Raw genomic sequence first — 11,314 nt, 5'->3', positions numbered from 1 at the left:
TTACCCGTCGTTCTTCTTTAAGATACAATGGCTTCTCAAAGTTTTATTTTAATACAATTGCTGTTCCCTTCTACAAAAGGGTTGCCAGAGGCAGAAAGCTAACTTTGACTCATGGCTGACTGTGGCAAGATAATCTAACCAGCATTGTCATTGCTCACAGATCTCATCGACAACATAAAGGTATCTCTGTGTAAGTACTACGATGACAGCTGAATTTCCTTTAGGAACCTTTGCAGTTCTTGTGTTAAAGGCTACAACTTCTGGATGTATTCCCCATCCACTTTCTCCAGGTCTTCAAGTTAGTAGCCATTGGGCACCGGACCTTGTGGGTTATCGGATCAAGGTAGTTCATGCCAATGTCAAAACAGGTGGAAGGCGGCAGCAGTGCTTACTGTCCCAAGACTGGGTTTCAAATGACATAGTTCTGGCTGGATAGGGTGAGGACTACTATCATATCATACAGTAGACTGCTGCTCATAGGAGACAATGAGCTGAGCATCTGCAGGCAATTTCATTGTTTTACATTTTGCCTGCCAATATTGAGGTGTTGCACTTACAGCAATCTGAAGAATGTGCACTTTCAAGTCCACATTCAATTGTTTTTGTATTAGACCAGTGTTACCAGAAACATCCATCTGCTAGAATTGTTCAGATCTTTTCTGTTGAATGATATAGTGTTATGTTTACTTTGTCATCTTCAATCGAGTGATTATCTTTTACCACCTACAACTAGGGATGCCCCGATACCGGTTTTTCGGTATTGAGTACGAGTACCGATAATGTTTTTTTCGGTACTCGCCGGTACCAAATACCGATACCGGAAGTCCCATTAAGGAAGCTGGGCGGCGTGTAATAACTATTCCCCTGGCTTCAAGATTAGCCGGGAAGCCTGGCACTGTGTAAAGACGCGCCACCCGGCTTCCCGATTAGCAGGAAGCCGTCACCAGGTGACGAGGGAGCATGGAGCCAGCTTTCTGGCCAATCAGGTAGCCGGGGGGGGCGGGTAATGGCTCACCGATGGGCTTCCTGATTGGCCAGCTTCTCGACCAATTAGGAAGCCAGGCAGCGAGTCATTACATGGCGCCCGCCTTCCTGATTGGCTGGGAAGCCAGCTCTATGCTCCCTTGTAACCTGTTGACGAGGGAGCATGAAGTCAGCTTTCTGGCCAATCAGGAAGCCGGGGGTGGGGGGGGGCGGGAAATGACTAGCCGTCCGGCTTCCTTCTTGAGCAATCAGGAAGCTAGGCGGCTAGTCATTACATGCTGCCCGGCTTCTTGATTGGCCGGGAAGCCGGCTCCATGCTCCCTCGTCACCAAGTGATGAGGGAGCATAGAGCCAGCTTCCCGGACAATCAGGAAGCTGGGCAGCGTGTAATGACTCTCTGCCTGGCTTCCTGATACCGGAAGTTCAGGTATCGGGCTAGACATGGGAGCATTTGGGCGAGTAGAAGTACTTGCCCAAATACTCAGTATCGGCACCTATACTAGTATCGGTATCAGTGCATCCCTACCTACAACCATTGTTTTCCCACTACCTGGTGTCATAGAATGTGTACTTTGTGATTTCTTTGAATAGAAAAAGTCTGTACTGTCTATGCAAACATTTTTCTAATTTAACTTTAACCAAAGTTTTGACCGCTAGTTTTGTTAGCACTGTCTTATACGGCTAGCGAAAACAAACTCAGTAACCAACGGGCATAGGAATTGTTGAAATAGGACTGCCTTACCTCAGTGATTGAATGTTTTTTTTTAAATAATTTACTTGTATTCTCTCCCTATCTGCGAGAAGTGCCAGGCTATAAAACTGGCCATACACCTATAGATTATCTGCAGATTTTTTATGGTCAGATTGAGAACAACAGATTCCTCCATCTACGCTACACTGTGTGGATGGAGAAATCTCCCACTGGGCCAAGCTTCAGTATTTTGCTAGTCAGCCCCGCTGGCTTTCAAAATACCTGAACAATGCCTGCATCCAATCAGATCGTACAGCCAGTGGGGCCGACTAGCAAGATACTGAATCTTGGCCCAGCGGTAGATTCCTCCATCCACACAGTTTAGCGTAGATGGAGGAATCTGTTGCACTTTTTCCATCTGACCATAGAAAGTCTGCAGATAATCTATAGGTGTATGGGCAGCTTTAGGCTATAAGAGTTGTACAAACCGTGGAAACTTAGTGCTAATGAGTCAAACACATATCTCTGGGCATTATGTTAACCCTGAGAAATCTATTGAGTCTTTATAAAACATACTTCGGTGATACAACCATCTCAACACACACAAACACTAACTTGCAAGTTTATCTAATAATCAGTTGTAACAGTACGAGCAAATATAGCTTTTGATTATATTAATATATAAAGCAAACCTGCACTGAAATTCAAACATAAAGCCATGTTAACAGTCTTGCGGGGATGGATAAAGACTGGACTAGGGTTGCCACCTGTCCAGGATTCACCCGGACAGTTCGGGTTTTGAATGCTGTGTCCGGGTTTCATGGAACCAGGAACCCGGACACATGATGTCAGGCAGACAGGGGCAACCAAAATAAAGATAGGGGCTACTGGCCCCCCACTGAAAATAGTCTCAACTGTGATATTTACATATTAATGGGTGGTGCTAGTTACATATGACTAAGCCACGACTCATTCTCCCCAAAAAATATGTCCGCGTGTCGCTAGTGTTCGGGTTTCGCTTGAAGAAAAGGTGGCAACCCTAGACTGGACACAGAATGGGTGAAATACGTTTCCTAGAAAACAATTATACTCCAGTTTCCCTCCACTGCTACAACCAGAAGCCTAGGCATCTGGACACATGATCTTAGCTGGAAGATTGGTTATTCTTGACATCAGTTGAGTCCATGTGACCAAATCTCTAGGTTTCTGGTGCTAAGAACAGCTCTGCAGGAAAGCTGGAGCATCATCTCCTCCAGGAATGGTAAGCCATTTTATTACTCTGTTAATATAGTTTTAAAGTGTATATCAAGCCAAAATATTTTAGAGTTAGATCCCCTGTTAGGTTTTTACAGCTATCTGGGGCTTCATAAGAGATTTACCATGACGTCCTGTCCTGTTGACAAAGTTTTGCCAGACGGGAAGTGAGGATAATCTCCAGCAGCAGCACAGACACAAATAATATTGTTTTTATTTTAGTAGAACAGGGGAAGGTTAGGACCCGTGCTACATTTTTTTTTGGTCTGGGTCCCTCTTCCAGATTTATTCTTACTTAACTTACTCTGTCTGGTAAATGTTGTTCGCAGGACAGGAAGTGGGGGTAAATCTCTCTAACGAAGCCCCAGATAGCAGTAAAAACCCAAAAGGATGTCAAATCTTTCCCCACTGTATGCAAAACTAGAAAAAAAGTGTTTGGCTTGACATACACTTTGGGGCTCATTAGGCACAACACAACACTAGCACCCCTAGTATATGAATTCCTATGTATAAATGAACCCCTTTAGTCTGCTTTGAAGAACAACTCTAGGCAAAATGTTTATTAACCCCGCAGTGAAGCTACCCCCACACTGCAAGGGTTAAATGCTCGTTTTTGTCTAGTGAAGTAAAAAACAAAGTTATACTCACCCGATCCTCCGAGCCAGCCGAATGTGACAGCACTCCCTTCTGCCTGTCTCTTCCTTCTCTGCAACAATGGTCCTCACGTCCTATATACTGTGTATAGAATTTGATGACTCAGGGACCATAGACAACTGCAGAAGATGGGGAGCAAGCCAGCTTGGATGATTGGGTGAGTATAACTTTTGTATTTTCTTCCCTAGACCAAAACGAGCAGTTAACCCTTCCAATGCGGGGGGTAGCCCCACTACAATGGGTAATAAATATTTTGCACAGGGTTCCTCTTTAAGAAACAAAAAAAACTAATTGTAAGGGAACACATTTTTATATGAAATAAATACATCTGCTACAAAAAACAAACTACAGATACACACATATATGTCATGCAGAAACAGAAAACAAGCACAAACAATGAAATGTAATATCAAAATAAAAAGAATCCACAACCAACAAGTGAAGTGATTTATATGACTCAATGAATAGAGGTTTTAAAAAGTAAAAAAGGTTTTCTAACCACTTTATCCTCCTGTATGATATCCGGAAAGTCAGGAGAGAGAGAGAGAAAGGAGAGAAGACAAGAAAGGGAAGAAGACAAGGTTATTCCAGCTAGACAATGTTATACTGGGAAGACTGGGTAAAACTGGTAACAGACAAGGTTAGAAATGTAAGCCAGGGTTAAACTGGTAAGACAAAGTTAGGTTAGACAGGGTTATATTAGTAAGACAACAGGAATACATGTTAGAGAAGCTTGTGTTTGGTTGTAACTAGGGATGCAGTGATACCGGTTTTTCGGTATCGAGTACGGAGTACCGATATTTATTTTCCAGTACTCGCCGATAACGACTACCGATATCGGAAGTCCCATTAAGGAAGTCAGGTGGCGTGTAATGACTCACCACCTGGCTTCCTGATTAGTCAGAGAGCCGGGCGGCGTGTAAAGACTCGCCACTTGGCTTCCCAATTACCAGGGAAGCTGTCCCCATGCTTCTCATCACTAGGTGACAAGAAAGCATTGAGGCGGCTTTCTGGCCAATCAGGAAGTCGGGCGCCGTGTAATGACGCGGCGCACGGCTTCCCAATTGGCCGGGAAGCCGGCTCCATGCTCCCTTGTCATGAGGTGACGAGGGAGCATGAATCCGGCTTCCTGGCCAATCAGAAAGCCAGGTGCCGCCAAAATGCTCCGATGCCTCGCCTGATACTTCCCATATCAGGAAGCCGGGCAGCAAATCATTACACGACACACGGCTTCCTGATTGGCCAGCTTCCCGACCAATCAGGAAGCCGGGCAGCGTGTCATTACATGCCGCTGGCTTCCTGATTGGCCAGTAAGCCAACTCCATGCTCCCTTGTCACAAGTGATGAGGGAGCATGGAGGCGGCTTCCTGGCCAATCAGGAAGCCAGTCAGCATGTAATGACTCGCTGTCCGGCTACCTGATACTGGAAGTATCGGGCTAGGCATCGGAGCATTTGGGCGAGTACGAGTACTCAGCCAAATACTTGGCATCAGCATCGATACCGATACTTGTATCAGTATCAGTGCATCACTAGTTGTAACACTGTGCAACTGGAAATCGCCTAGACATGACTGTGGCATGAGGCAAAAATTCATTCACAAGGACTTTTTAGGGCTGACTGTGGATTCCTATAGCAAGAATCAGTAAATTCTTGTGGCTGGAACCACAGGTGGTTCTGGACAGCTGGAGCTGCTCAGCCACTATCTGCATGTATGCGCAAATCCAGTGGTTACCTGCGGCTAGGGACAAATGACCGAAGCTGACCAAGGCGGGTTTTTTGTCCCTAACCACTGGATGTGCGGGCACATGCGAATAGCAGTGAACAGCTGCCTGGAAACAGCTGTCTGGAACCACCTGTGATTGCAACAGAAAGAATCCACTGATTCATGCCACAAAAATTAGCTGATTCTTGCTGCAGCAATTCAATGCTGGAACTAATATCCTAACATAAGTGTGAATGAAGCCTCTCTCTATCTAACGACAATAATTGGGATTAAATAAACAATAAAATCTTGTTGTGGGTTTGCTGAAAAGTCAGAGAAGTCAGAACAGTAGAGCAAGGTTCTGGAGCAGTGGCTTTTCTACATTAAGCGTGTGGAACATGTTGAAGAGTTTGGAACCCATAACAATGGAAATCTATGGGGCTGAGACTGCACATGATGAAGATTGAAGATGTCCAAGAAAATTGCACATTCCGTTTGTTTGTGTCTTTTCACGCAGCTTCTGGTTTCTACCACAGCTTCTAACTCAGAGCTAAAATTTCCAATCCTAACCTGCTGGTGCAATCAGTGATTGCCGCACAATATTGAACACAATGATACTCTAACGGAACCAGTGCATTTTTATTATTGGTTGAAACTGATTTTGACGTTTAGTTGGCTGACTAATATTTACCGTGATATATTAAGAACAAAGATGGGGAATGGATGGACGTATCCCCATTGTCATCGTGCCCAAGCGTTGCATCCTGGGAAGGTTACATCAGCAGAGCATTGCTGTGAAATCTCATCTGTAATCTCATGAGATCTCAGGGAAAGGCATTTTACTCCCCTGAGATGATGTGCATGGTCACATGTCCTGGTCACACGTGCCAGAGTTCGAGGAAGTAAAGGAAGAAAGGAAGATGGATGTGTCTGCCCTTAGTTAAAATGGCCATTTCAGAAGACTGGGGAAGAAAAGAGAAATAATGTATGCAAAAAATAAAAAGCTGGTAATTATCTAGAAGTATGTGTTTGTAGATTGCCATTACTAAACATTTCTAAAAGTGCCTTTGTTGTTATTTTGAAGATATGGGTAAAGTTCCTTTTTAAAGCAGGTCTAACCCCTTACTGGTTGAAATTTGCTTTTTTGTTATATAAAGTAGTCTTTATTTTTTGAAATTCTTTGCAACTAAGCATTACTGATCACTTCCGGCTTCTTCCAGCAACTTCCTGTTTACATGCTTTTGCTCCATCATCGGCTGCACATCATTGCTCTGGACCAGCTCCCTAACAGTGACAATGGTGAACAATGCCTGAGTAATGTGTGTTCACATGGCTGCCTTTAGTTTCAACCAAGGGCATGTGTGACAGGGTGACAACGCAGTAGCACAATTGGGAAACAGCTGTCACCCTATAACATGAACTGCTTAAACAAGGACCCGTATAACAGGATCACCAGGTATTATTTTTTAAAAATTACAGATTTAAAAAGGACTGAAAACATCTTTTGCATTTACATGACATGTTAAAGCTCATGAGTTTTTAGTAATTAAGCCTGGATATATTTTAATGTACAGTATGTCGGGCGTATGCTGCCCAACACAATCTGTGATGCTTAATTTACATTGGTAGGCTTTTTTTAGATTATTCTGGGTTCTTAATTAAAGAGGTTTTCCAGTCTATCAAAACCCAGACCAAAAGTTGCAGTTACAGAATCCCCATGTAGCTCTACATACTTGTGAAATATGGTATTGTGGTGCAGCCACACTATGAAAACTATTATTATTTAGTTATTACAGGTATTTATATAGTGCTGACAATTGACATGGCACTTTACATGCAGTAACGTTACAGTCCCTGCCTTCAAAGAGCTTACAATCTAAGGTCCCTATTGCACACACATACATAGCCAATTAACCTTTCAGCATGTCTTTGGAGTGTGGGAGGAGACCAGAGGAAACCCACACAAAGTACAGGGAGAACATGCAAACTCCTTGCCTAGAGTGTCCTGATCGGAATTTGCTAGGCAGAAGTGCTAACCACTAAGCCACTGTGCTGCCCATTTATGTCTACTGTAAATAGTCGGGGGCACAATAGGAGTAGCAGAAATCCTTTATTTAAGTTACACAAGTAGTGTAGTTCCATGTAAACTGTAAATCCTTCTTTTTGGCTCAGTGGAAAAAAATCTCTGTAACAAATGGTGTTCATCATTAAAACATTAAGCAAATCCATCTTTAGCAGCACGTATCTGTGACTTATTTGGAAATTACTGAAAGTTTCCATTAGGAACATGCATATTTACAAGATGTGAGAATGATGAAAGCCATAATACTTCAATGTGTGAGATGCTGACTAACAAGTGGCTCACATTAAGTTTGATCTGGATAACATTTACATAGCAGAAGCCAGACAAGCTGCAATTTCAGTGCCAAGGAGAGGGCTGTGTACGTCATACAGAACAGTTAGTTTGGTGAACCTTGTGATTTGTGAGATATTTAATATGGTTGCTAATTGAATTAAATTCCAAAGTGCGTATTATGTACAATAAATCCCTATTTAGGCATCCTTCACTTGATTATATTTAATGTATCGTCATGTATTTACAACCTGATGTTCATTTATAATATTTTTTTTTATGAAACTAACTAGTACCACGTCTGGGATTTTGCATCCAGGGTCTAGATTTTCAGCTCTCCAATATCTGGTCTTTAGTGAATTTTAAGGAACAGTTTTATAACCACTGCCACCATTTCAAAAAGCAAGCCAGATAGGCAAGAGCACACCAGACTAATAGCAGTCACCACTGCTAAGTCTCTATTGCTGGGGGTCCACTTGCTACCTAAATATTTAATTCTACTAAAGGACCTCCAGTGAACACAACCTATTGGAGGACCTATTATTGGCAAGCCAACAAATACTGCTTTCATCTTCCAGGGTACAAAAATAAAATGCTACATCAATATTCCATCATTGTGCTCCTATTATACTTTACATACATTTCTGTAATGCTTTTTTTTTTTTTACAGGTGATCTCTTAAACATCAACCCTGTCTGTCTTTAGGTGATCCTTGAAAACCCATCTCTTTAGAGAAGCCTATCCTGCCTAAAACCTGTACTTTTACTTTCTCCATCAGCTTGATCCTTAAAATGAATGCTTTTGTATCACTTGCCCTCCGTTTAGATTGTAAGCTCTCAGGAGCATGGCCCTCCTAAACCTCCTGTATTGAATTGTATTATAACTGTACTGTCTACTTTTATTTTGAACTTATACAAGTGTAAAATGTTGGTCCTGTATAAATCCTATATTATAATAATAATCAGCTCTCACGGGAAGGCCCTTACTTTAATGCAGCAAGGTAAGATTCTTGTCATTAGGTAAACCTATCATCCATCTGAAACACATAAAGTAATAGTCCTGGTGAAGAACATACACCACAAGGTGGCTGATAATACCTTCACTTGGCAAAAAACCCTCCTTAGGGCACCCCTCTTTGTTACAAGGGGCCTGGCATTTGAGCTAAGCATTGCCCAGTTGTTACCCCCCTGTCTAATTAGAGCAGTTCAGTGTAAATTAAAGACACAGCTGCTGGTAAGTGGGCAGGCGGAAGAAAATATTCTGGCTAATATGTGTAAGAAGAGACTCCTTGCGGTGGCTTTTATTTTAAAGTGACTCCTTGTAGGACTTTTATTTTAAAGGTTACATGGCTGACAAGTTCATGTTAAGGAGCACTCTTTAAATGTGATTTTCTTCTTGCCTTCTGATCTTAAGAAATAGAAGAAAACAATACAGAAGGATTAGATCTGATTACAAAACCCAGCATGGGAAGGGACTTGTGAAGGGTAGAACATGGAGGAGGTTTTGCTTCCATGGCACAGTTATATGGTCAATTGCTTGGTAATATTGCAGTCCTCTCTTCAGTTTTGGGATCAACTTTATTTTAATTTGCATCATGTACAAGAGTGATGGAAATAATGAATGTGATAATCACATTTGTATAGGGACTGTCACTGTAGCTTTGTGAATATGCTTACACCTGCAGCTGGAAGGAATAAGATAAGCTTTCAGAATAGGTTTGGGGTTTACCGGGCAATCTACATACCTGTTTGCAACTATGATGATGAGGGTAGAGGTAGAGGTAGAAGTTTAAACCACAACCCATCCCAACCTTTGCTTTTAATTTTAGTGGGAAGGGTTACAAAGTCTGTCAACTTTATATTGCTGTCTGTGTTTCTTTTAGAGAAAAAAGATTTTATAATCTTTATACAAAATAATATTTCCTTTAAAATCCATTGAGGGACAAATGAATTGTAGAGATTCTTGAACAGGTGGGACATCCAAAAGTAGTACAACTGAGGGGTGGGCAAAAGCCAACAATGTGAAGGTCATACTGCAAGAGTATCTGAAGGAATCAGGGTCTGCAATAAGTCTAGATGAAAAAGGGCCAACCAATTTGTAAATTGCTAGAACCCAGGGGCGGGCATCAAGAATCATCCTGATGCTCCAAACCAGGATAGATTCCAGGAATTCCACTAAGAGAAAGTGCTACCAGTTGGAGACCTGGGTCTCAACCAGTAAATGGAAGACCAACCAATCATTCACTAAAAAAACAGATGGAACAGTACACCACCTTAACAGCAGAAAACTGCTAGCCCAACACCTAAAGTGATCAAGAAAATAATATTTACTGGGGTAAGTCCCAGACTAAACACAGACCTACTATGTCTAATAGCGAAAAAAACATTTGGACAACAGCTGGAAAGGCTAAAGGCTAGCATACATGATGAACAGGCATCACCACTATGTGAGACACATGCATAGATGCTTGCAAAAGGCCATTACAGCTGAAACATAGGGTTACAGACATTTGTTTCAAAAGTTCCAGGACTCAATGGTTTGAACTTGTGCAGGAGGAGTCCCCTTTAAGGGATATGATCCATTGTGACATTATTTCACAAATTAAAGTCACCACCAACAGAGGACAGAGAGCTAATTCAAACTGAGAACTAAGTAGAGAATCCAGCTGTCTGTTAGTGAAATCCCAAAAGGTAATGGTACCATCAACCATTTTTGCAGCTATAAGAGTTTTTAAAGATCCTATGCCTGGAACAGTAGGCTGATCCTCCAATTGCATGATAAAATGCATTGAATCAATCAGGTTAGAAACAACTCCTTGTAAATATGTAGCCTGTGAAATAGAATTTGTAATAATAATAATATAAATGCACTACAGTCTCTTCAGAAGCAGAATGTAAGAACTCTAAATCTGAATCAGATATGGTAATGGGGCCTCAAGCACATTTAGAGATGGAGGCCCGGTAGGGTCAGAAATAGACTCTGCCATGGATTGTGCCAGAGGGTTCTTAGAGCATCTGCAAGCATATTGCTTCACTGAATTGCACAAACTGACATAAAATACAAATTGGATATAAGGGGTCTTATGGGCACAAAGGAGGTCTCAGCCTCCTGTGGCGAAGCTATAGACGATTTCGATGAGAATGACCTTATAATAACGGTGGTCCTGGATTTTATGTTACAAGTTTTGGTTCCTTCTAGACATACTGACAAAATGGCCCTATAAGCAGTAGTTAAGTATTGGCTGTGGTCACCTGTTGCAAAAGGAACTGCCCTCAGTGTATCTTTGAAAAGACATGTTGCTCCTCGTATCAGAAAACATGTAGATTCAAAATAAGGCAAGTCCTTGTGTACTTACAAACCAAACAGCAGGTGCTGATGAGGATAGGTGGTGGCCGGAAGTGAATAAGTCACTGAAGGCTGGCAGTGGAACTAGACTGGATGATTCATGCGGTGCCTAAGAAGCAGAAGCAGGATAGTGCTTCTGAATGTTGGGAAAAGCAGCACACAACGCAATCACATCAGTTCCCAGCTCCCTTAGCCTTAAATGTTCCACTTTAATATACCAGTGGTGCGCATTTTAAAATGCTGTCCAACGCTACCAACTGTGAGGTAGTGTTGTAAATTAAAGTAGACACCACTCCAAGCTCACCCCCGTGATAGACTACAACTTCAATA

General features: G+C 42.1%; 1 protein-coding gene across 1 annotated transcript in view; it reads right to left on the bottom strand.

Annotated features, from left to right (window-relative positions):
* Positions 1–11,314, bottom strand: part of RIMS2 (regulating synaptic membrane exocytosis 2) — a 532,133-nt gene that overhangs the window by 425,305 nt on the left and 95,514 nt on the right. The window contains exon 4 of the mRNA XM_018559015.1: positions 4,083–4,094. Coding sequence (XP_018414517.1) covers positions 4,083–4,094 — 12 coding nt within the window. The remainder of the gene's footprint in view (positions 1–4,082; positions 4,095–11,314) is intronic.

Source organism: Nanorana parkeri, unplaced genomic scaffold (assembly GCF_000935625.1).
Source record: "Nanorana parkeri isolate BGI_ZX_2015 unplaced genomic scaffold, ASM93562v1 scaffold16, whole genome shotgun sequence".
NCBI lineage: Eukaryota > Metazoa > Chordata > Amphibia > Anura > Dicroglossidae > Nanorana > Nanorana parkeri.
The sequence above is the reverse complement of the archived record's forward strand: the minus strand, read 5'-3'. Positions and strand labels throughout refer to the sequence as shown.